Below are 27,120 nucleotides of genomic sequence, written 5' to 3'. Positions count from 1 at the left end.
AACCTTGGAACTGCATTTGAGCTTTATTTTGCGTGTATATTAATAATATAATGACACATAAAAGTATCTGACAATACAAACTTTGACAATGCACTGTTCTAATAATTCAAAGAACAAGATTTTTTCTTTTCCTGAAAAGCCGATACTGTACAGTTGTTTTAATATTTGTGGCCATGGCTGACATATTTTACATTTTACTGTTCACAACTACATGAAACGCCTCATATAAACCTACCATACAGAATACAGAGCAGGAAGCAATAGTAGCAAAGAATGACTGTACCACTGTGGCCAGCTTGTTGTTGGTTAACAAGTGATTTTTCAGTATTAGCTTCTATTAGCTTTCGCTCAAGTTCACACTGTGATTCGCTCACACAACATATGGCAAAACAGCAAGAGATGTTTTGCAGGCAATAGCGGAGGTGTGTATCTCAGAAATACCCCAGAGAAATAAAGTGACAAAAATAAGAAACATATTTAACACATGTTTTTGACAACATATACAACATAGTCACACCTAAAATGAGATGCCAAAATAACAGTCCTTAAATAGTTGGGATAGAAATTCTGTCATCACAGCTCCAGCTTTTATACCAAGCCCAGACACTTTCAGTGTGGCATTTTCAATTTTCAAGTAGGTAAATATGTTTGGACCCCATGGGGAATGAGAGCTTTTGCAGAAGATGGCAATTCATATAATTAAAAGAAAAATGATTAATAATCAAGCAAATATTTAGTCATCTCCCTAAACAAATACCATCACTTCCACTTCTTGGGATTGTTCAGCAGCTGTCCTCAGAGCCACTCTACTGTGTTAATGAGTAAAAAAGAAGCAAACTACTGCTGAATAAACTTGTTTGCAAAATGATAATGTATTGTCCTTTGGGAGATATGGGTCTGTGGATCTGTGTTGCAGTCAATCTTTGCTTTGTTTGATTGATCTGCCCCTCAGGAGTGGAGGTGGGCAGGAGGTGAGGGATGTCTTTAAGTGCCACTTACATGAATGCAGCAAACCTTGCCTCTGTAACTCAATGTAGCTGAAGTAGGCAAGGGGAGGCTTGTGGTGGGAAGCAACTGGACCAAGGGCTAAACAGACTTATCTCCTATTATCACATTGATTTTTTTGATCTCTCTCGCGCTCCCTTCCTCTCCGTTTTCGTGCCTCTCTGTGGCTCAGAGACTCATCCGGAGTGCTGTGAACTCCTCCTCTCAGTGGGCAACTGTGAGATCTTCTGGCTGAGAGCTTTTAAAAGCCCTGTGATTGCAGACCAACCCGGCGCTAGGTATTCACCTGAGACTGAGACGGTTGCCATAGTAACACCCACTGTTGGCCCTGCGCTGGCACAAAATAATGCACGCAGGAGGGGGAAAGAGGGAGCGCCAGAGCGGGTAATCCATTTGACAACACAATGCGCAAACATGCCAAAACCTCTATGACTCTTGTGTTTCCTGAGACCCGACTCAGAGTAGATCCCGGTGGCATTTGGATCTCCAGATGTCTACCGCACCCAGTTGACAGAGCACATACTTACATTGCACCTCCAAGGTATGAGGAAATCAGTACGGCTTATTGGATCTTGCTATGTGAGCAATGAGACTGGAGCCCTGCCCTGAAGGCAGAGTGCAAAACTCATAAGAAATGCAAACAAACATATTGATCACTTTAATTACCTTCATTGTCCTTCAGTGTGAAGTTAGGATTAACTGGTAGCTGGCTCGGCAAAGCAAAGGAGAACCGCTGTCCATTGGCAAAGTCATCCTTATCCACTGCTGTGACAGTCTGGATCACCTGTTGTCCAGAAGATGCAGGGTAAATTACTTTCCAAAGACAACATGTTTAATTAGCCACTGCACCGATTACAATAATTTTTCACTCTAATTGCATGCAGGACAAGGAGCTGATTCAGTTTGTGATGCATGTCTCATGATTTGTTGATCCTAATTGGTCAGAGTCAGAGTTCCTCTGACCTACAGCCAACTGGTCTTGTAACATTTTATCCTATACCTGTATGCTGCCTGAAAAAGGAATCGCTGGTTTGCAACGCTATGATTTCAGCAAATTTGGCTGGCGCCAGGGGGGGAGCTGGCATCTCACAATGACAGGGCTGCTCTTAGGGCAACCTCACTGCCACTTTTGTCAGCTTGTTACCCTTAATTGGTAAAAGACACAGTGAGAGCGGGGAGAGAGCCGGCCTTGAGAGAAAAATGACCTGATAGCCCCTGTCACCAAGGGGAGTTCTTATCTTCAATGTGAGATTTAGGGTGCTGTTGTGCTCCTGGTATACTTGCACAAGCCTCTGTCCTTAACTGAGCAGTATTAGGATGTATTTTTTTGTGTGCCTGAGTTTACTTATGTGGATGTCGTGGTTGACAGGGTGCCACTGGTGGGAGATTTTGGCTGGGAAGAGAGGGTTCTCGTTTCTCGTGTTAATAGCTCCAAAGTTAAGTTGTAATGATTTTGTGAAAAAGCAGCTAACTGCCACTTGATTACTCTTAAAAATCACGATAATGGGATGTCTGAAAACCAGAGGAAGCAATACAATTGGCTGTTAGCTTGTAAATACCTGCCTGAGGAAAGAGGACTCCTTGGTTAGTTTCTGAGTGGGTGGAAAGTTGTTCTCCATAATGCCATTCATGGTGTAGAGCATCATGACAGTCTAATGTGTCCCTGCTCTCATTTGAATTCCTTCAGAACTCTGTGAGCTTGTCTAAATAAAGGTCTGGCTAAGAGTACTGTAGTGTATATCTAATACAGTCATTAAGGTCCCAAATTGTTGAGCAGCACAGTGCTCCAATTATTGAGTTGACACAATTACTGTTACTGTCTCACTGTTAGCACATTTCATTTTTTTCTACCACTACACTATCCAGATCCAAAAATTAGACCCTTAATCAGTTCAGTTTGTTATTTATTAGTCGACACATAGTAGCACCTGCGCTTGTTAATGCCATTTGCAAATCTTGAACCTTGATTTCCGATTTGAGAATTGTCCCTGCCAACTTTGGCTTAAATCAACATGATTGTGAACAATAACACCCCTACCAGTAACATAAGGTTACAATTTTACTCCTTGTATCACTGAAGCTATATTTATGAGGAAATCTGTTTTCCATAAGGGGTGATGATGTGTGATATTTTTTTTAATCAGAGCTTCTGGGTGTATGTTATTGTACCTTACAGTTATCACAAGGCCACCAACTAGAGGCAAAGATAAGACGTGTTAAAATTGTCATCAGGTGTTTGACATCACTTTAATAAATGGATAGGTCAGTTTTTACTGCTGTAATATTGTTATAGTTGCCTTCAGCACTGATTTACAGGCCTGGTTGGTATTTAAAATGTGGCAGTTTTTAAAATTATGAAGTTTGTTTTTTTTTTCCATGACAACCAATTCTCTGTAAAGTGGTGAAAAACGCGGCTGACATACACGGTTTCAAAATCAGCCCAGTTGCCAGAAGAAAATTGACATGGTATATTTTTGCAAACCACAAATATGTTACAATTGTATGCTTCTTACGTATTGAATTGATTGCAGTAATGTCTTTGCACTACTTGTATTGCTCTTATTTATTTTCATTTTGTGTTATCGCTTTTATTCTATACTTATCCTTTTGCACTGTGTGCGTCGTGGGTCAGTTCAGAGTGAAACGTTGTTTCTATTCTCTATATGCCTGTAAATAACTGTAAATTGACAATAAAGCCTCTTAAATCTTAAATATCAACGTTGGGGTGGTGAATGGTGTGTCACCTAGGCGAGACACCCAAGAAGCTGAAGAAGACCAACAATAACAAAACCGGTTGTTTTTTAGCAACCAGGGATAGTGTCCTGAAAAGCAATTGTTTTTTTACTGAGACATCAACGGCTTCTCCAGCCAAGATTGTGCCACCATAACTGCTTGTTTTTTTTAAGCCCCAAAATGATCTTTTCTAACCATAACCATGTGTTGTTGTGCTTAAAGCTACCCACACATTAACTACAACGATGTTAAAACACAAAGTTTCAACATATCCACTATGTGCACTAGTTTGCAGAAAAGTACAATGCCAACATTTTTCTGGGTTGTATTTTATTTGCATGAAAAATGTTTTGAGAATATTTGCAAAACTCAAATTCATCTCGGTTCATTTTCAGCATAAGGTGCAGTATTTTCAATATTAAATTTTGAAGTAATCCAAAAGTATTCAGATTAGACTGCCTTCTTTTACTAATTATAAAAATAAAGATGTAACTGACTAAATTTAAAAGTAATCTGATCCAACTATGCCAGAGATTTAACTCTTAATGAGAACTTGGTGTCCTGTTAAAATTTTGATGGACAACTGTCATCAGAAATGAATGTCTGTGGTATGAAAATTGAAATGCAAACAGATTCTAAAGCATTAATGAGCAGCTCTATTATTTCACATATGTTGTCATTTGTGGTGGAGTGCTACTGTCTCATTCAACACATTATTATTCTTCCCACTTAATCCCCTGGGCCAAGAGCCCTGAGGCTGTAATGCAACCTTAATTCAAATTTAATGCAAACCTTAATTCAAACTTTTCTTCCACTCGCTTGAAACTATTAAAAATGTATTTAGTTGTGTCTTCCCGGTCTTTACTCCATCATCCTTTGCTGAACCGCCCTTTCAGCCATTTCCATGCTGCTGATTGCTCTATATCTCAAAAACCTTCTTAATTCAAATGAATCAAAGACTACTGAGAGCAAACTGGAATGAGCTTCGATTTAGAGCTGTCATGGTTTGCTGCTGAGATACTCATTTTGAATGAGGGATGATTAAGCAGCTCTCTCCAATGCCTTTACAGTTTCTTACCACTCAGCTCTCAGTGAGCAACCCAAACTGCTGAGGGAAACAATAGTTCAGTGCAGAATGCATGCAGTCAGGGAGGCGACTGGAGATAATGCACAACTCTCAAGACATTCTGTGTGTCAGTGGCGTAGAAAGATTTGAATACGTGAGGCGATAGAGGGAGAAAAATAGAACAGAGATAGGTATTGCAGATTTTTCTAGGTGAATCCTAGACGCTCACCTGTCCCGGCCTTGAGCTCTCACACACAATGACCTCCTCGTCTGTAGCTATTTCTGGCGGATTGTCGTTCACATCCAGCACCTGGACGGTAACAGGAACATGGCTGAGGAGGCTGGGGTTGTCTGCGGCAGAGAGAGAACGAGTGACAAAGAAGATGAAAGTCAAATGTAAGCTTTAATAACAAAGTAGAGTGTCAACACTGTAATTTTAAACTAGGACACACTGTGCTCGTCTTGTTAGACTGCTTATGGGTTTTGTCTCAGGCTTTGCAGCTATAAAAGCACTAAGGGATGCAACGTTGCAGAGGGCAATTTTGTATATTAAAGCACATCTGATCGTCTTTGTGCAGCATTTTCTTGTCCCAGCAGGTGTGCTTGGGTGTGATGCATTATTTGCCCCTTGCGCGGAATGAGAAACTCTCGTAGCATGTTAATCACATGCCTTACCTCCTCCCATTTTAATATCAAGTGTTGGCCACGTATGCCACTGAAATACATGAAAATAATCTGAAATACACGATTTAACACTTAGAGGGTGACTTAGATAATCAATTTTTTTGTGTTTTTAACTTTGGAGAAACAATAAGATCTTTTTTGTTTAACCAGACACAGACTTGACATTACTATCACCAAACCCACCAGACTGCGTCATAATAAACAGTTATTTTATTATCATCAAACACACATCATTTGAAGTCAACAGAAACAAAATAAAAGTCACGGAAGCTGTCTCGGTTCGTCTCTCCATGCTTCCAACTATCGCCACCTCTGGTTTTGTTAAAATACACCCTTAATTCATCCAGTTAGATGTGAAAATGTGCTGACTCTATCTATGCTAAAATTACTATTTATTTAAATGGAGTCTGGTAAGGTTGGTAATGGCAGTTTCGAGGCCATTTCTGGGTAATCACAAAGGACCTTCCTCTTTACAGAAAGGTACATCTCTGTAGAGATGTTTTCTGTGAGTTGCCAGACACTCAGAGTAACAATCTGAGCCTGTCAATGACAGAAACAAGCACTATGAGTGGACATACATACACTCACATGTGGACATACCCCAAGTGGTTACATGCAGCCTGTTTCTGTGCTGCTGGCTGCACCACTCTCACTCAATACTAGACCAATTTAAAAAATGGTTGTTCCCATTAGCCACTTAGACACAGAAACATGGGAAAATAGGGTCCACATTGAAAAATACCAGTTTTGAATATTTTTATTGCAGTATGTGCATTGAGGTGGACACCGATATCCATACAGCACGACAGCGCCGTGCAGAAATGTCAAGATAAAGTGCTCCTAAAAGGTGGGACAATCATGTTTAGTTTTTAGTACTTAGAAGGCCCATATGAAACAACAACAATACTGAGCAAAGATCTTATTTATTCTCTCGGGAACTGCCCATTGGTCCGACAGCCCATTGGTCCGACATCCCATTGTTCCGACCATACTAAACCCATTGTTCCGAAGTCCCGTTGTTCCGAAATCATCATGATGCCCTGTGGTTAAGGTCTGGTTAGGTTTAGGCACAAAAAACACTTGGTTAGGGTTAGAAAAAGATCATGGTGTGGGTTAAAATGAAAAAGAAAGTGACAAACACATAAGCCGTGAGCCTGCTCCGCCTCAAGACTTTACCAGCTGAACCAGAGCCGGTCGCGGCGCATCATCAAGGCAGAAATACGCCCGCCGGGAGCCGTTCAGCACCACGGACCGTCGGACTAATGGGATGTCGGACCAATGGGCTGTCGGACCAATGACATGGACACATAACCAGCAGGACATGATAAAACAAAGGAAACAGTAGGGTACTATTATTATCATTATTCTTAAAAAGGGGAGATAATAACAATAATAATACTAATTCCTAAAATAAATAAAAATACACTTTGAAACCTAACTAAAAGCTTGCGATACATTTTAATTTGCTAAAAGAGAACAGTTGCAGCACACCATAGTTCAATTAGAGTTAGATTCAGTTAGATTCAGTGATCTAAGAGATCTCTCTTGTGTGTACTCTGTGAGCATGTCAGCAACATAGGAAGGAGCTAAACCATTAAAACATTTAAAACAGTAAAGAGTAGTTCAAAATCAATTCTTTGTTTTATTGGGAACCAGTCAAGAGAATATAAAATAGGAGTTATGTGGTCAGACCTTTTTGTTTTTGTTGAAACTCTGGGTGGCAAGTATGCCCTCAAGCCATGAGGTACTTCAGTCCCCAGGAGAGGAAGACTGGTTTCACTGGGTAGCTTCCAGTTGTGAGTTTCTTTTACAGTAATACAGTACAGAGTGTGTAGCCTTACAATGCAGAAAAATAGCATGCCTGCTCAGCAAAAACTTCCTTGGATAGGAGAAAGTCACGCAGGTGCGACAGTCTATTAAATTAACATTTCAAAATTTTTATTTACTGTGGGCATAAAGGTTTCCATGCATGGTGTATTTTCCAGCGCCTTAGTAATGTCTGACATTACACCTACTGTATCATAAGAAAGCTGTTTGGGCTTTAAGATGCTGCAGCAATTTTTGCAGGGTGCTTTGTGTCCATGACACTCTGCGTCCTTGCTCATTCTGAGTGGTCAAAATTTATCATTCTGCCTTTTGACAGTGTCTTGGCATGTAACTGTATCCTTGAATACCAAGGAGAGGTGAGGAGATAAAGAAACATTAGCATGCAGCACCTCTGTCGGTTGGCGAGAGATTTGCCTAATTGTGATTACAAATTACCCAAGTTACCTGATAGCAATTCCTGAAGTTAGCAGGGCCTGCATTGATTTAATTAATTTTCAATGTAGGAAAGGACATTGAAACAATTGGGACTAATTTGATTTTGTAGTCAATTATAAGAAAAATACACTCTAACCTATCTGAATACATTCTAATCAATATGCAAATGATCTCCTTCCTCCTTGTTTTCTACAGACTTTAATTGTTAATTTCACTATTAACTCATCTGGTATTGGGCTGTGTTTAAATACTGTAAGTGATTGTGATATTGCTGTTAATAATGCTATTAAAATATCTTGCTGCTCTGAAAAATTGGGTGGATATAGGGATTAAACAGCGCAATGAAGTGCACCATTGTGCCCAGGGATGGATATTTAAGAATTTCCTGTAATAATGTGAATATCTGAAGTGAGATATTTTCACAGCATAACCCAAATAAATAAAGCTCTGCACCCAGACTCTGGAACTCTCTGCCCCCCCATATCCGTCAGATTGACTCCATTGGACAATTTAAATCACAGCTTAAAACCCATCTGTTCAGACTTGCCTATCCGGTTTAATTTTCTGTCATGTATTTTATCTATTTTTAATATTGTATTATTGGTATTTTTGTATGTCTTTATTGTAAGGTGTCCTTGGGTGCTCAGAAAGACGCCAACAAATAAAATTTATTATTATTGTTATTCAAGTATATTACTCTCTAAGTCAAACAAAGACATTCTGTGACAAAGACATGAGCCTTGCTGGTCTTTAGTCAAGAGAATAAGCAGAATACAAGCACTCATTTGGACTGGGCTGTGTACAGTCTCTACACTGTGATCCTGAAATACAATTTAGGAGACTAGTTAGAGTTAGAGGAATGATCAAAGAGAAAGTAGTGACACTGAACTGGTTAGCTGAATAGCTGCAGGCGACAGCTGCTTATTGCAGTTTTTGTGAACCCTTACAGCTCTTGTTGTTGTGCATTTTTTTTCTCCTAATCTGTGTTTCTTAGAACTGTGGAGTGATTGTTAGGCTAAGACTGAGAGCACAGCTGCGGTGGATGTGTGTCCGTTAACGTGCATCCCGGTGAAGTGTCTTTGATCAAAACACTGAAGTGAATATCAGAAGAGAATCTGCTCAGCGCCCAAATGGTGCTGCTACTTTTATTCTGTAGCTAAAGGGAGAGGGTGTGGCGCAGATTCATATAGTCGTCTCTTTTTATGGAACGTTCCTTTTGTTGCTATTGATTTTGACTCCAATTTTACACGCTATGATTTTGAACCTGGACTGCTCTCTGACTATATGATCCCCTCAGGGTGTCTCGTTATCTTGTGAGAGAGGGAAAAAAGCAGCCTGTGGATAGAACTATAGTACCTATCATTATTATTTTTCTTTTAATTTCTATTCTTTCAATCATGGCACGCTGTGGCACGAAGCTCACCCATGATTTCAATGCAATTCTGGTAACGATTTATAATGTCTCTCATTAGCTCTGGGCTAAACAAGATGACTGTGGAGAGAAAGAGCAATCTCCTTTAACCGTCTCTCTCAGGCAACTGGATAATAGTATTTCATGTGTTTACTACAGTCCCTGAAGGTGTGCAACACAGGAGAAATGTACCCTGGGTGTTTTAAATATTCATATGTCTGAGGGTATATGCACAGTATACTGTAAATAGGTGTGAACCTCCATGTCTGCTTGTTTTCTAAGATAAAGTGCCTGTAAATGTGGTGAAATTGTGGGTCTATTATTACAATAAAATTGGTTTTTCATATTAGCACTGGGACTCTCCAAGTCTCTAGACTTTCATGAACTTTCCAAGATGAATATTAAATCATAATCTGTTCGTACAATAGGGAGTACGAATCATGTCAACATGGCAAAGAATTCAGAACTCAAGGAAACTTTCATCTGCTTGCTCATGAACACTCACATAAGAACAAACAGTCGCAGCAGGTGCATTACGTTTACTCGCCCACTTGTAAACATTCTGTTTATGGAAAGCAACCTGGGTACCTACCAACCTCCGAGGCCATCACAGTGATGTTGTGCCAAGCCATGTCTTCTCGATCCAGAGGCTGTGTCGTCCGTATAAGTCCACTGCTTTCGTCGATTCTGAAGTACCGTACGCCCTCCTCTTTGCTGTCCAAGAAGTACCTATTAAGGGAAGATAAATATGATCTCATATATCCACAGCAAAAAATGCAGTGATGGAAAAAAGGGTGGTTAGTAATGTGTGACAACTAATGCACATGAGTAAGAAAAGCCTTTTTTTTTTTTTAAAGGAACGGGTACAAGTTCCTTTTTTTACCTTTATCTTTTACTCAAGTATATTTTTGAGCCAGTAATCTACTTTCCCTTTGCTACATCTGCTATTTATACCTTCCTTAAAACCAGTCTACTCAAAATGCAGGCGAGGAGCATCTCTACTCCAGATGCCAAATTGTTTGCTGCCTGGAAGAAAAATAAGCACAACCTGTCTTTGGACCACGATGTGATGATGATGATGGAGCAAAATCAAAAACAAAAGGCAGCAGCTTTCAGCGACAATCCCTGAACACATCTGGCCACACTTTTTCTAAAAATATCTAGAAAAGACAACAATTACAGGATGAAGTGCTTCCTGTGCCTCCTGAAAAAACACTGAGATCTCTGCGAAAGTTGCACATACTGTAGGTGAAAATTTAGTGAGCTAGCTTTTTTAGCAAGGTCACTTAATTTGTCCACCCTGGGACAGAGGGTAGGTAAGGCAGAGAAGGAGAGTGGGAAATTGTTAGTATCTTAATTATGTAGGCTATCCATCTGTGTTTGATTAGCTTCCTTGATCTACTTCATAAAGGAAAAAATATCAACAAGTGCTGTATTTTTACTGACTTTACACTGGCCTGTACAACCTAAAAATTATTGATCACTACATTTTGACTTGTTTAAGACCTGCTTCACACCTACTGAGATACGCCCCAAAAATACAGGGTGTGGAATTTTCCTAATGCAACTATAAGCATAATTTAGTTCAACCCTCCCTGCTTAGTAGAAATCACCTTTCAACTCACTTCTGTTAGTAGTAAGCAGTCTCCAAGCTCAACCCAAGATAGTCTTGCATTGTCTTGCATGTTAGCGCTAAAGAAAGGTTACTAAAGGCACCCATTATCTTTCTGGTATACGGGAAAACATGCTCTGGATTGTTTGTAATTCTCTAAACCAATCACGATCATCTTGGGCAGTGCTACACAGCAAACATGTCTATGTAGGCCAATGTGGATAGTAAATGGGTTTAAACATGGGCCCTATATGGGATTGTACACAGATTCCATATTGGCGTCATGCCAATTGCCCGCAAGTGGGGTTTACCCAGGTGGCCGACAGTTAGGTGCCCATTTTGGGCCCATATCCATTTGATACCCAGGTAGCCCTAGTATAACCAGCGTGAGGCCCACTTGGGTAAACCCACTCGTGGGTTATTGGCTTTAAGACATATGGAACCCATGGACAATCCCATATAGGGCCGATTTTTTCAGCCCATTTACTACCCACATGGGCCCTACATACAAATGTTGGCTGGAATAGGCCAGGATACAGTCATGGTGCCCTCAAAAAATGGTAGCATGCAGATAGCAGAAGGGGATTAGAATGCGGACTGAAATAGCCAGCCAATGGCAGGCTTACACCAACAGTCTCCTGCACTGTTAGTACATTTTCCTATGAAAAGTAATTAACCAATATCTAGTCCGTATTCCATGCATAACTTGACCGAAGTAAAAAATGGAAGTGGTCTTAAATAGTCTAGTTAGGAGGCCTGTTTGGGCAGTGGATGGGTCACAAAACACAAAACTTTGCCCAAGGAGACTGGTGTTCAGAACTGTGTGAAGTCTGAGTGAATCTGAGTCATTTTAAGATCCTTACCCTATTTCTTTTCCTAAACCTTTCTTAACCACAGTAACTTGACTTGCCTAAACTTCACCTATGTAATGTTAATTATGTAATATTTAGGAAGTTATGGGGTGCTAATTCGTAGGATATCCTACGAACAATTTTATGCCGATGACAGTGAAACTAAACCTGAGATAGGGTTTCTTTTTTCCATCACTGGAAAGTTTCTTTAGAACCACAGAACATATTCTACAACTGTTTTCACAGACTAAAAAATCACTGCTCATTGTAAGTAAACTCACCATTGTTTCAAACCAGTGCCAAATAAGCCAAATAGTACTAGGTAAATGCCTCAAAAACACTTTGCAGGTAGTTGATGCATTTTATGCCCTGGCTGTGGTTCAACACATCTATTGAGGCGTTAGAAAACACTTATTGACTTACTTTTGTTTTTTATCATATTTGGCAACAAAATGTATCAAACCTACATTAATGATAAGAGATGCAGTCAACCAAAACCATGCAGTGAAATGAATGAAGTGCAGACGTAGCACAAGCCAAAGGGGATGTTATTATGCTTCTGTGATTTTCAAAGTCTCATCCCACCTCTAAAACACACAAATAGAATAATCCCTACTGCTTTTAAATGGACTTAAGGTCTTGACAGAATGTTCTGAAATGACATATTTCTAAGTCAAGAGCAATTATCTTCAATATTTAATAATGACAAAAGGCGATGTTCTGCTGGCAATGTTTACACTGTTGTAATGGCTTTCTAGCAACGCTGTTATCAAACTAGAAGCAAAGCAGCCTGTGGAATACAAAGCAGAAATGGGCTCAGCTGTTCCCCTCGTGAGTTCAAGCACGAAATGAGCATTGACTGTGTATTCCCTAATTTATCTCTTAATGACCTATTTACACCTTTAATCCGGCATTCACTCTCCTGAGTAATATAGCCTAAGTCGACAATTTTCAATTGACATGAGAGATGGAAATGGTATAGGGATAATCATGCAAGGATTGCATTTATCTGAAATAATGAACAGTTGTTTCTTTTTTAGCTTGGATTACTTAGAAGTGTACTCAGCACCCTCAGTTGAAATGTTGTCATGATTTATTAAATGCTGAAGCTCATAAGAGCATGAAGGCTTTTCAGCAGTAAAAGTGTGTGTTTAGGTGCTAAGCATTAGCTTTTTCAAGAAGAAAAACATGTTATTTTATAGCTTGTGGAGAAAAATCCACTGAAAAACACTTTAATTACTGCTACTGGTGATAAATCTTGTTTGTTGTTAAGTTTGTTTTTTTGGTCGTTTATTTCCTTATTTCTGCAGATAACTAGCCAAAAGTACAAGATGTTACATCATGTGATGATTATTTTCCAGAACAGCTTGATTGCAGAAAATGTCAAACAACCAGATTCACTGTATGTTGTTTTCATAATTCCATATGTACGGTAATAGCTACTTTTTTCATTGCAAATCCTTGAAGTGCACTGAATGTCAACATGACTAAGAGCACGTAGTACTGCAGCCCAGTGAGGTGGTTATGCTTATTACTCAACACAAAAACAAAGTTTTTAGATGGATAAAAAAGGAAACTTAACTGTTCGTTGCTGTGCGCTTTCAAAATCTTAACAGCTGACTGGCTGATCTAACCGTCTGTTGGGAGGTGGGTGTGAGATGGAAAAAAAATAAAAAATTTACTTTTGTGTACAAGTACACGAGACATATCTGAAAATCATGCATAATCACTTATATGCAGCCTGGAGAAGCATATTTAAGCCTAAAAGCTGTTTCGCACCAAGTAGGGATTATCGTATGAAAAATCTGCACGGAAATTTATAAAAGCCGAGTTTGTGGGTTCTTATGAATACTTGCACACTCCTGCAGAACATTTACACAGGTGGAAAAAATATTCTGACAGACCATCAGACCATTTCAGCAAAATTCTGTCTGCTGAACTGATGTCATACTTCCAGGTCATAGCTCTTGCTGTGAAAATGGGGCAATGTCCTGTCAATTTAGTTTCTCAGTACCCAATATTGTACAATAAACACTGCAAAGACTACTTTAACAACCAATGGACAATATACCTTATGGCTTGAGATTGCCCAGCAGCTGGTAACACTAGCCCTTTTTAAATAGGAATTGTGCAAATTTGCAGGAAAGCCCAATCAGTCTTTTTTCAGCATTGGCAATATAAAAACAAAATCTGGGAGTGCAGCAAAATGCCACCTACCTACTTTTGTTCATACAGAATGTGCCTTTTCGGGGCAATGGGGGGCGTGAGCAAGTAACAAAACATGTAGCTCAGCGTGTGACGCAAACAGTGATGTACTCTGAGGGAAGCCACGGCTGGTCAGTCCTTCAGCGATTCTCTCATAAGTTGGCCCGTCCTTCACTGTTCCCATCATTTGACAGTTAATGGCCTCTTCGTCTGCGAGGGCAAGGAGGGCGCGCAATTCCTTGTCTCCCCAGTTGCTCATCTTTACAGGGTCTGTCAGGTTTGCATTTCCCTCTTGCTACTAGCTGCTCATTCCTGCTATCAGCTGTTTTCTGTTTATCCACCGCCAGTGGGTCGCACGTGCGGCATCATCAACAGCTCCTCCCACAAGTCATCAACAGCCCCTCCCGTGGCGGAAGGGCACCTTGTTGTTTTTAAACCAAAAAGGTTCTGCCAATATGTCTACCCCTACGCGGCGGAAAATTGGGCACCTTGGATCAACTCGCCAATCTGGCTCTGTGTGTCTAAACGCTTGCAGCTTGCTGGCAAAATGGCCCAACATTCGCTGAAAATCTGGCAGTGTAAAAGGGGCTACTGAGGATAGTAACACAGCTGGTTTGCACTTTCGGTCATGAAACAGAGCTAGCCACAAAAGCTAGCATCAAATTTGGGGTCTGACTGTCTTATGTAGTGTGGAGTTAAAGTTATCACCTTTGACATTCTCTGCCCAGTCCGCACAACAAAAACCTGTTTGGACATAGGCAGTATTTGGGGGTATACTTATTAGGCCTCATTCACGAAAATGGAACACAGTAACACGGATGATTTGAATTGGACCTGATGTGCATATTTGTCAGTATTTCTACACTAAATTCGCATCACACTGGTAAATAAACCCACTTTTAAGCTGTATGTCTTTGTCAGTCCCACATGTTCTAGCGTTAGCATGTTAGCACGTTAGCATGCTAGGCTGACTTCTCAAAATGTAGCTAAGGATGATGTTCCTAAAGTGCAACACACACCGCCGCCGGCGCTGTGACCGTCAAGTGCCGCCCCCCCAACACACACTGGCAGCGGCGCGTGATGTGTATTTCCCACCCCAGCCCGCTAGGTGGCTGTACCTACACTAGTTGCCAACGGTTGCCAACTGCTAGTAACAGAAGAAGAAGAGGAAAAACTTTGAGACAACAGCAACTTGGATTTCACGGGTGAGTTTCTTATCAGAGTCGTCTTATTACAAATTTGAAACAACCGGTTTTGATACTACGGCGGCCGAAACGTACATACAAGGCTTTTCTCGCAGCGCCGGCATGAGCGCCGGCCACACTGGAAATACAGCAGTGGGCTGAAGCCGAGCGGCGCGGCGCGTCAGCTGGCGCCAGTGTGGGTTGCTTCATAGAATATAATGGAGGCGGGCGTTTTGACACGCAGCGTTTTGACACGCGGCGTTTTGACGCGCGGCGTATGGCGGCGGTGTGTGTTGCACTTTAGTCATTAGTATTAGAGATTTCCTGTTATTAGCTGAAGTGGTGGAGTGTTCAGAATGTTGTAGCCTACTTTAAGCCCTGATTCAAATGTAAACAGGTGAGTTAAATAAAAACCCCTCTGGAGCTTCATTTTTCAATCCTCTGAAGATCATGAATAGTTGTATTCTAAGGTGAACTTTTCCTTTAAATGTCCAATCTGCTTTTAAAAAGTAGCTTTTTTTTTAGATTTTTCTGCAAAATATTTAAATTATGTGAAACCTTTGGTCTAATCAAGTGTCTTGTTTGATAGTTTTTCCTGACATTTCATTGTTATCCTTTCAATATTCAGTTTATGTAATATTTCACCTGGTTACACTTAAAGAGAAGAAATATTGTCAGTTAATACAAGCTGAAGACGGGCCTGACTAGAGTCCATGCAGTGCTTCAAAGTAACCAGGCCAAGAAGTTTTCACAATTGCGCTGATTATGATTATGATAATGTATAAGAGCAACAAGAGGTAATGAGCCCTCAAGACTTTGTTTGGCTATTTAGCTGTCAATTTCAAGCCAACATTTGAAATGTCACTTCAATAACATGTTTATTTCATTGCATGCACGGGCAGTCTTCTGATGATCAAAGAGAGCCAAATACTGATCCCTGCTGCATTCTGCATTCTGATAGCAACACGGGGAGCAGTGGCACAGTTGTTTAGCTTTTTTCTCTGGGTTCAAGTGGCTGTCATGGAGATACCTCCCGCTGCCTTCTTCTTTATGTGGTGAACATTGGAACATTGGGTGTGATGTACTGTAGGAATGGTCGAGGAGGAGGTATCCCACAAAGGGAGCGAGGAAACTCTTTCATATGGAGATTACCCTCTTATTTACAACAAACCTCTCACAGAGTCCTACGATTCTGACACGTATCGCGCAGATATTTTTACCCTGTGTCCTCCCATTTTAAATTGAACATCATTCACCAAGAACCACAAAGCTCATCTCACCAAAGCGAGGAGGACAGTATGGTCATGAGTCCCTGTGTTTAATGCTTTTTAGAAAAACCCCAGGGCTTCACAGCCTATGGCAAGGTTTTTCCCTATGATCCTATAACATGTAATAGCCACAGACGATTACTTCTTATTGATAAATCAGCAAAACTTCATCTCATGAGGAGTTCCATGTTTACAGCTACTCCATCATGTCCACCGAGGCTATTGAGGGAATTCAAATTAATACAAGCAGTCCAGCGTTGCTTGAGTGTAATGTCATGAAATGAGCTACCTGCGCGGAGTGAAAACCTAGGATTACTCCACTGCCTAAGGGTAATATCAATCTTTTTTTTTCAACAGTTCACAAGCATTTGTTTAGAGTGCATACAAATATGCTAAGCAGCTGTATTGCCTCGGGTTACCTCACAGACTTGCAGGCAAAATAACCATCTATCTGATGATGTCAAAAAATGTGACGGACTCACTACGCATATTGCTGATTTTTAGCGGGTGTGTGAAACATTAAGGGCAAGTATAGAAGCAGAAGCAAAAAGGGGCTGTCAAACAAAATGCAGTACATTCTTTAACCTATTTAACAGTACCCTCTATAGAGGTAGTCACCTGAAACATTCTCACTCAATATTTAGAAAGCTGTCATATGGTACTCAAAGACAAAAATAATGGGCTGCTGCATACGTCAAACATGCATTACAAATCATGCAGTTTTACATAAGCACATTTTGATATATATGTGCAGTGCCAAGTAAGAGCTTCAAATGCTTATCTACAAAAGGTACAATTATATGGGGCAGAGATATGACATGCAAATTGCAGTTTTAGTTAGACAAACATTTCTTGGAGGCAGAAATAATCTTATTAGTTGACTTAAACCTCAAGGGGCAAATCTAAAGCACCTCGGTTTTTGCAGCAAAAGATGTCTCCCTGGTAAACCTGAATGCCAGAAAAGAAACTGGGATCAAAAGATGAATAAATAAGCAAGCAGTTTCTGATGGGCTGTGACCAGTTTGGCAAAGATGTACTTGATTCTCATTATCAAAATTCTTGCATGGCAAAAGTATGCTTCAGCAACTAAGCTAATCTGAGTAGATATGGTAACCAGCCTCTTTGGAAATGTCTATGAATCCATCTGGCAAAGACTGATATGTTTCAAAAAATATATTAAGTTTTTGGCAACAAATTGGTTGACAAAGTGACAGTTACACTGGCTGCCGGTCACATCTGAAAGAGCGCTGAGCCACAAAATAAGCCTCATAATATTAGCAGCGTCCTCTCTTACCCTTTGCTTTCACAGTGGGCTTGTCATATTTCTTAACAAGAAAAACTGTAGATCTTCAATTATATCCAGTGATGCACAACTAATAAGACAGTGTGCCCACAGAGCTGCTTTGCCTCTGAATACTTGTAATCATTTCGGCAGATTGTATATGTAGGAGTTGAAGTGTCTTACCTGACAGGACTGTTCCTGCTGTCAGGATCTCGAGCCGTTACAACGCCCACCTCCGTGCCACTCGGTGAGTTCTCATATACATCCAGGATGTAATGATCTATGGAAAAAATGGGGGCTTCGTCCACATCCCCAACTGTGATTTTAAGGGTAGCGGTGTCTTTGAAAGAGCCAAGATAAGAAAAACGAGGATCCACATGTGTATTCATGCCCTCGATGTGGAGAGTGTAGGTCTTCTTTCTCTCGTAGTTCAGGGGCTGTTGGGATAAAGGCACCATTGGGAAATATAATTAGAACAGTTACGGTACAAAGTAGGTACACTTTATCAGGATAGATAAAGTATCTGTTGCAGTTTCTGCTGCAAGTCTACTCAAGAAACACCTATTATCACTTTGCAGTAACATGTCAGTTGGACAAACTGGACAAAAATAAGCAAAATTTTAAGTTTGTACAACTAAAGTTTTATTTTAAAGGGACATTTTACCCCTGCCCTCCAGCCATATTACATCACAGAAGGAAGCGTGCATCTACTTATGGACAAGAGGCTTGCGCTTGTGATTACGGCTGTACCCAACTCAGAATGATGTTACTCGAACCAGGCTTTTCAATATGGACATTGGACAGTTCTTTTTTTTCATATACAGTTTTAAAGTTTGAATGGGCTCAGCGGGATGTTCAATTTGACAGTGGCATTCATGAAATATAGTAAACAAGCTAACTGCGTTAACGACGGAAAATGTGCAACAACATTTTTGAGGACAATTCACCACCTCTGAGCAGAAGAGAGGTGATAATGTTATCTCAGGGACTTATGGTGCAATCTCTCCTGCTTACTGCCACTGCATTGTGACTGCAGCTGCTTGTATCACAGAGTATCATTCAAGCCAGAACCGCTCAGTCTGCATCAAAATCTGGGGATTGAAACATCCCCAGAAGTACCCTGCACAGCACAATGACTAGCAACGACTGCTCAACTTGAAACAATCTCAGCCAACTGAGGGGTCTCCAACCGATAACTAACCTATGGTTACGCAATGAGCCAATCACAGTGTGTATAGCCATTCCCATACACTCGGACATTTTCTGCCTGGACGTTCATTGAAATGCATTACAGAAAGTCAGTTTTGTTCGGTTTTATCAGCTTTTTCTGAGATTTGAAGTCTAAAAATGGTCAAACAGTGTGCATGGGGTGCATGCAACTCTGACACAAGGTATCGTGAGAGGCTGGGTGACGGGGTGTATTTTTTACACTTTAAACCACATCTCAACCGAGAAAAGTGTCTCCTTTGGATAAAGTTGTGCGGTAACGTTAGACCACAACATCAACTCAACGTGAATAAGATTAACAAGGATATCTACATCTGTGCTAAGGTAAGTCAACATCATGTTTGAGGCAACGTATTGTTACTTTGCTGGAAAGAAATATAAAGTTATCTTTACCATCTCTAGCTAATGTTAGCTAAAGTTAGCCTGACGTTAGCTCCTAGCTGCGTTGTTCATCATGTCACCTTGTTTGCTGGGAGTTCATTAGCCTATTTTATTCTAGTTTTGTACTTTGGTGATCGTACATCATTGTTAGCTGTTGTCCAAAGGGCTCTAGTTAAGCTAACGTTAACTTCTGGAGCTTAGCTTCATTAATTTATCTGTAATCGCAGAGATAACACAGGTTGGCAAATGTTAAGCTGAATGATTCACTGTAAATACTGTAGCACCAAACTAACGGAGAGACACTCTTGGTAAAGATGGTAAAAAAGGCCGTTATCCTTTTCTCATATTCTGAGCCAAAAACCTTAACTTCAGTGGCACTTTCACTTACTGTCTTTGATGGCGACAGCAACAAGATGGGGTTCACAAGTGTACACTGTGACCTGTAAATTTTGGCTTGTAATTCAAGCTTTTTATCAACCTTCTCAACAATAAAATGATTAATATATCCCTCCAATGCATAGATTAGGCCCTTTTGGTTACTTCTCAATGACATCTAATCGTTATGTCTCCAAAAATCATCAATTCTCTCCTGCGAAATGCCGTGTACTGTGACACCTGCCATAGCGCCGGTCACTGAATGTTGATAGTTTGTATGAGTGAGTGGAGGGGGGCGTGGCTCAGCCATAGGTCAATTAGAATCTCCGGCACTACTCGTGACAGTCCAAGATGTAAACAGTCATGGTGTCCTTTTCGGCTAACCTGTAATGTTAGCCAGCTCAGTGAGCTAGCAGTAGTTGCATGCTTCCTTCTGTACGATGATACAGTTGGTGGGTGTAGTTCAGTAGAAAGAAAATAGTTCCTAAATGATACTGCTCACAACAAGGTCTGTGGATTATCCTGAGTAACTGGGTCATGATTTCTTGAAAGAGACATCGCTGTTGAGTTTTTCAAATTTCAGTTGTTGGCCCTTTGAGCACTAAAAGCTGAGTGCCATCTAGTTCCATTGTATTGGAGAGAAAGCAGACATCTCTGCAGCTGATATCTTCAACACTCAACAACTCACACCAAAACATTCTAGACTGAGCAACAGCACTACAGGTAAGAGCAAAAATGTGTATTTGATTTGGGGGTGAGCGGTCCCTTTAAGACTGACTTCGCTTATCTGCACCAGTGTCATAAATGAAATTAATATAGGCCAATATTTACAAAACTAAATCAGATGTAATTATAGGGTAAATTAGTTGCCTGAGAGCACTCACTTTAATGTCATGTTTGTTGTCAAGAAATCTAATTTCACCGCATGATTTGTTTAACTGCGGAGATTTCATTGTAAACAAAATGGGTTCATTTAAACTGAGCATTACTATAAAATTGTAAGCGTCTTCGACCTATATATTAAATGCATTTTCTACTTTATACCCTAACAAAGCCTATTTATTTTGAATTATTTGGGACTTGGAACAGTGCACATAAGCTGGTATTCTTCTTCTACTCCTCTTTTATTGCAGCATTGCTACCTTTTAAAGCGCATTACATCTACGAACTGTCACCACCATCTGCAGTTGGCAAAATTGTAAATGCATGCAAGACTGTCCTCATATGCTGGCTAATTATCTGATACAAACAACATGAGAAGCTCCTTTGTAGCACCACTTGTGGTCAAAACTCTCCATGGTACACCTTTAAGTCAGTGTCCAATCAGAGACTGATACACATGGCTAGTCATTGAAATCACATTTCTGTCCTGTAGACAGCATGCTCTTACCTTTTTGAGGCTGATGATCCCCTCTCTCGTGTCCCTGTCCGTGGAAATGGAGAACGTGTTGGCCCCTTCTGAGTTAATGATGCTGTACTTGATGTCCGCATTGACGCCAAGGTCCTCATCATTGGCTTTGATCTTCCCCACCGGTTTCCCTACTTGAGCTGATTCAGGGACGTACAGCTGGTAATTTTCTGTGGATGGACATTGATGTGTACCCACTTAGTGACATCAAACAGTCATCGACAGTTTTAAACAGAGGCCGACCTGCCCCAAATCTGCTAAATGTTCCCCTAAAAGGGCTTAGCTAAGCAATTTGATACCATCACCACTCTTTCCTTAGGGAATGTCATTAAAGATACTCTGGAGTGCCTCAGTTGACATTAAATGCTAAACTGAGCTTCATAGCACCGCAATGGAGCAGATCAAACTGAGGCAGGCGATTATGCAGACAATGTTGGTGAGGGTTTTGAAACAGTTTTTCAATGCAGCACAAAATGAAAAACTCCGAGCCGTGGGGGATTGTGCTTGATGAGGCACTTTCAAAGACAAGGAATCACAACTTTATCATTACTTAAATCTATCATTAAAATGGAGGAAATTCAGAGTGCAAAACAGAGGGTTTTTGATGAATGCTGGTCTAATTTAGCTAATTATGGAAAATTTAACTGCAATATTAGACTACTGAGTCACACAATAATGAAGTATAATACATCATAGTAAGCAATGCTGAATAGGTGTACGAACTGAAGCCTCAACAATCCATGATTTGCTCTCTAAACCTTCCAAGATTGATAAATGGTTAATTATTGCATTCTAGAAAAAAACATATAATGTTTTGTTTCTCTGCATATACTGGAATATTTCCTCTTTTTGTGCAAGCAGCAAAAACATACACTTAAATAATAACCTGCTGGCCTTTCATTAGTAGAAGTACTAGGACATTTGCTCTACAGTGTGAATGATTATAAAAATAGCACCTCTTACAGATACTTGCTATCTTTCCCCTTCCAGGAGGAAAATACAGTACAGAACTCTTTTTAAAAATGCTTTTCAGGTATGGAACTGCCTCAGGCATTAGGTGGAGGTCTTCTGCTCAAGGCCAAAATGGATGAGAACAGCGCATCAGCTTTCAAGCCACAGCTTGGCTGTTTAATACAAGCCATGTAAGTTCTGTATCCAGGTTTGTGGTAGTAACACAATAATGATAGATTATTTTGTTAAATTAGCCCCCTGGCTAGTTAATGAGCAAAAATGCTAAAAATTTTCCCAAGTTAAAGAGTTATCAAATAAAGGGTTATGGCAAAAGAGATTCTAGTGTCTTCCCAACCCAATTATTATTCATTTAACTATTGTTTCTTACTGATTGTTCAGCAAAAGAGTTTATGCAAAGGTCCAGTGTGTGGGATCTAGGGGGAAATATTAGCAGAAATGGAATATATTATGATAAGTATGTTTTCTTTCGTGTATAATCACCTGAAAATGAGAATAGTTTTGTTTTTGTTACTTCAGAATGAGCTGTTTATATGTACATAGGGAGCGGGTCTTGTTTACGGAGACTGCCATTTCTACAGTAGCCCAGAATGGACAAACCAAACACTGGCTTTAGATAGGGTGGTTTGCATTTTCGTGTCACCATAGTTAGCAGCGACTCTACAAAGATGGCAGATTTTTTTAACGTGAAACTGCTTAATTTTAGCAGTTTCATACTGGGTCCATTTGCTTCAAAGAGAAAGACACATCTGTGGATGATTTGGCTCCCGGTAAAAACCACCTGAACGTCTTGATCTTAAGTTATCAGAGAAAAAAGTGAACATAAATTAGCAGGTGTTGGGCTAGTGGCAAATCATTTTACCTGTTTTAATCACCTGAACCTTTTCTTTGGGAGAGGAGGAGACCTCTGTGGATAAGTAGTAAAAACCCACTAAACAATGGATACTAAAGGAATTCTATCAGGGAGAAGTTTCAACTGGTTGCAATCTGCAAGCCTAACCACTACATGCCACTAAGTCCCCATAAATCTCACACAGTGGACTTTTAGGCCTGTACTTTGTCAGCTGGACTGCTGTTTTCAGGTTATAATGTATACACACTTTGGGGAAACATGGGCGGGTTGTCGTTGACGTCTGTCAGGGTGATGTTGATGGTGGTAGAGCCGGAGAGGCCTCCGACCTGGCCTGCCATGTCTTTGGCTTGGATAACGACGGTGTAGTGTTCTCTGGCTTCCCGGTCCATGTCAGATAAGGCAGTCCTGATGATTCCTGCATGGATGGAGAAAAACAAAGTATTGGAGCTCAAATATTCAAACTGCAGTTAACAGCAACTAATCAAGTAAAATATATAGTTTGGTATTTTGAGGATAGAAACACTAGCGAAAGGGTAAACAGACCAGAAATTGGTCATGTTGACAAAATGTTACTGTGATACTTCTCATCTTTTTCGCACCAAAGCCTTTTCCAGTTTCTCTTACAGCACCGTTTTACACTTTTCTTTAGACTGAACTGTGCTTCTTTCATCTTTGATTCTCCTGGTCTCACATTGTCAAGGTTAGCCTTTCCTCACTTTTCATTATATCTGAAATGACTATGCAACCTTGGATCGGGGCAGGATGCAACTTTCTCAGGCACCCCCTCAATCACATTTATTACTACAATAACACAGGAAACACAACCATGAACTTTCACTATGCTAACTCAGTGATATATGACTGCACCTCTGCCCACTACAGAAAAACTGTACACAGGTAAATTGCCACAAAGTAGCGAGCCAGAAACCCAGAGAGTACTTTTTTTTTTTTTATGTAGGTGATTTATAGAATATAATAGCTGCATGTCTTGCACACATATTTGTCCGTGTGTGTGTCTTTGTGTGTACAGTCTTAATATGTCTGTTTGTCTCTGTTAGTTCTTGTGTGTGTCTATATCGATGCTGGAGGGTTAATTCGCCATCTAAGGTCCTGAAACCACATCACCACATGGAGCCTGATTTAATATGTTCTACCAGTTACATCAGTGTTTATTGTAAATCTTGCTTCTCGCCATGAGACAAGACCCTCTGGCAAACATTGAACTTGTGTTCTTGTGAACTTGTGAACCCTGCAATAATACACAACAGCTGACCGGGGGCAGTGAGACCTGGGAGCAAATGGGATGGTGTTGATCATGGCGGTAAATGGACTGCTGTTGCCTCATGTTGTGAGTGGAAATCACAGCAGCAGGCGACGTTCGATAAGATGGCTATAGAGAATGTATCAAGGCATCACTAACATCACTGCAGCCAGATGAAAACATTATTTTGGAGTGGTTTATGGCCTTACTTCAAATTTGGTTTCTTTGTAATATGTTTTCACTCCAGTTCCACTTCTTACTTTCATTCTACTCTGGGAATTAAAATAAATGTAATTAACTGCAATCAGTCCTGTTCAAAAAAATGGCTGATGGACGTATATTTACTTTGTTTTGGCAGGCAAAAGATAATTCTCACTATCACTTCATCCACAAGTGGTATAAGGCCCTCCTTTCTGACTCTAGCAATTATTTTCAAAGTCAACCTCACAAGAAAATATTGCTTGAGTACATCACATTATGCAGATGCTGTCACAGCCATCTTTCTGTTGTCAGGAGGTTGAGACACTTAAGCTAACTAGCTAACAAGCTAACAGTAAATCCTGGGCTGTTAATGCTTTGTGACTTTGGTTCATTCTTTCTGCTCTTTAAAAAAGCCCCTGGTACATTATCTGCCCTTGTAGCAACAGATTAATATCACAGCTTGCTGGCAAACTTAGAGTAACTTTAATTGTTGTTTTTAAGACAAAGAAACCATCTATACAAATTAAAGCTATAAGACCAAATCTGATCATGGTCATGGTCTTTCAAGTTCCCTAAAAATGAGTTGACCAGAAATTATATATGTTAACTGTGGGGCAGCTGTGGCTCAGAAAGTAGAGTGGGTGTGAATGTTTAAACTAAGCAACAGATGGCACCTTGTGTACACCTTGTAGCCTTGGCCACCAGTGAATGAATATGTGTGTGAATGGATGAATGTGACAAGTAGTGTCTAAGCACTTGAAGGCGCCATAGAAGTCCAAGTCCACGATCTATTTAACTGGATTTAAAGCCAATTTAAGTCGTTTATTTAACATCGTGTAAAAACTGTATTAGACAAAATATTAAAAATGCAGAGCTGATCTACATTTCTTAAAATGCATTTGAAGAACATTGTTACCTGACCAAGTAAATGTTCATTTTTACCAAATATTGTTATCAAATGTGGGTGTTGGCAGTGGCGCGTAAAATTGTCAGGCCATCCGTCAATTTGGGAGACAGAGAAAAGGCATGAGACATGTCGTAACTGCACACGTCATTGGCGGTAGCACCTTTTTCTTTTTGATTGACAGTCAAGGCTCAATGAATTCTAACCAATACCCATCGATAAAAACATGAGCTTTATACACAGGCCATAACAGACATTGAATAACATCATTCTTTAAATTAAATGATGTTTAAATCATCTAGATTTTAAAAGTGGCAGATTAAGAAAAACAAAAACTTGCCTACCACACTGGCAGATAGTGAAAAAAGCCAATTTCAGAGCCTCATATTCAGTTTTCAATTTAAACAGTAACAGCTTGAATTTACAGAGTATCATTTTGGAATGAATTAATGAACTTGTATGATTCCCTGAATTACCAAAAGAGCCATCTATAGCTGTGTTAAAGGCTACAATAGGTCATTTCCCTCTTTCTTCCTTCAAGACTCTATAGACAGAAACTAATCCACTCGCCTAAGGCAGAATAATCATTAAAAGTGGGTCAAGGAGCATGGCAGCCAACAGTATTAAGATCCAGGGGATCTTAGGTTACACATCATCTGTCACACTGAGCTGTGGCTGAGGGCCTAAGGACTACCTGGGAACTTGGACTCATCAGCAGTAAATCAACAACAAAGGAACTTATATCATAAATGGCATGATAAACCTGAATGGAGTACTGATATAACTATCGTAGGCAATTAAAATAAAAGAACAGTTATAAGAGCAACAGTTTTTGCACAGTAAGTCAGTGTTCTGTTGAAAATTGCATTTGAGAGTTGACCCCATGTCAGATGGTTTTGCAATCTCCACAATGTAACCTTTAAAAAAATAAACTTGACATGGTGATGAAGTTTCTATGAATGAGCTCCGAATAGAGTCTCTGTATCCACAGTGGTGTGAATAAACTCTAACCTATTGATTCCTCTTGTTCATATTTCTCTAGTGGCTGATGCTTCTAGACTTTTTCAATAAAAAAGACAGAATCAGTTGACTGGTTAAACAAGAGTTTTTCACTGTAAAATGTCATAGTGTACTTTGTGTCCTTAAATTCCCCTTTGTGGCAACACAAAACACTACTCGTTGGACACTGTGAAATAAAGCTAAACTTGTTTTTTTTTTGTTTTTTTTGTCAGGTACTTTCAAGCATATTCCAGTGATTCAGTCTGTTTTATGTACCAACTCTGATAGTGTCTATTGCTCATGTGGTGTCATTTCATGTGTATTAGTTCTGCTTGCAAAAGAACAACCGTTAAGTGGGGCAGCGAGCTAGACAGACACTAATGTGTTTCAGGGCTTTATTCCAGGGGACATCAAAGCAAATAAATTTACTTTGACTGCCAGGTAGATTCTTCTCTGACACAAAATAAAAAATACTTTAAAACAGCTGCATTTGCATTTTGTTCCCTCTGCGCTTTTCATGTATTCATTTAATTGTTCAATATTATAATTAGTTCTTCATTTAAAAGTAATAATAGTGGTTACACATTGTAACTGTAGTTCTAGTTGAATGATTAGCCTAATTAAAAAGGAGTCGAGTGACCTGTGAGATGGTGGTGAATTATACTTTGCTTAGCATTTGAAAGGCAGAACGCATCAGACAGTGACAGACTGCACTCTGTTTGAACTGCGGGTCTGCGGGGCAGATTAACATGCTGCCCTTCCTGTTGGAAATGCCAGAACTACGGGTTACATCCACATGAACACAAGTGTTTATACTGGGACTAGTGGGATTCTCTGCTATCTCAGAGAATCTTACGCCAGGGCCACACTGCCTGCGAAGCGCAGCGCACCGAAATTCTCGCGCGCGCCGGAGAACCTCCGTTCACATCAGACGCGCATTTCTCCACGCCGTCGACAAGCGCTTCTGCTCCCAGCTGTT

General features: G+C 40.1%; 1 protein-coding gene across 2 annotated transcripts in view; it reads right to left on the bottom strand.

Moving 5' to 3' along the window:
* The window catches only part of LOC126397485 (cadherin-18), a 260,496-nt gene that overhangs the window by 26,231 nt on the left and 207,145 nt on the right, over positions 1–27,120 (bottom strand). For both annotated transcript variants that reach the window (XM_050056324.1, XM_050056323.1), the window contains exons 5-10: positions 23,024–23,191; positions 20,937–21,124; positions 17,747–18,000; positions 9,754–9,890; positions 5,034–5,155; positions 1,672–1,789 (exon numbers count right to left, since the gene is read on the bottom strand). In XM_050056324.1, the coding sequence (XP_049912281.1) occupies positions 1,672–1,789; positions 5,034–5,155; positions 9,754–9,890; positions 17,747–18,000; positions 20,937–21,124; positions 23,024–23,191 (987 nt within the window). The remainder of the gene's footprint in view (positions 1–1,671; positions 1,790–5,033; positions 5,156–9,753; positions 9,891–17,746; positions 18,001–20,936; positions 21,125–23,023; positions 23,192–27,120) is intronic.

Source organism: Epinephelus moara, chromosome 11, assembly GCF_006386435.1.
Source record: "Epinephelus moara isolate mb chromosome 11, YSFRI_EMoa_1.0, whole genome shotgun sequence".
NCBI classification, from domain to species: Eukaryota; Metazoa; Chordata; class Actinopteri; order Perciformes; family Serranidae; genus Epinephelus; species Epinephelus moara.
The sequence above is the reverse complement of the archived record's forward strand: the minus strand, read 5'-3'. Positions and strand labels throughout refer to the sequence as shown.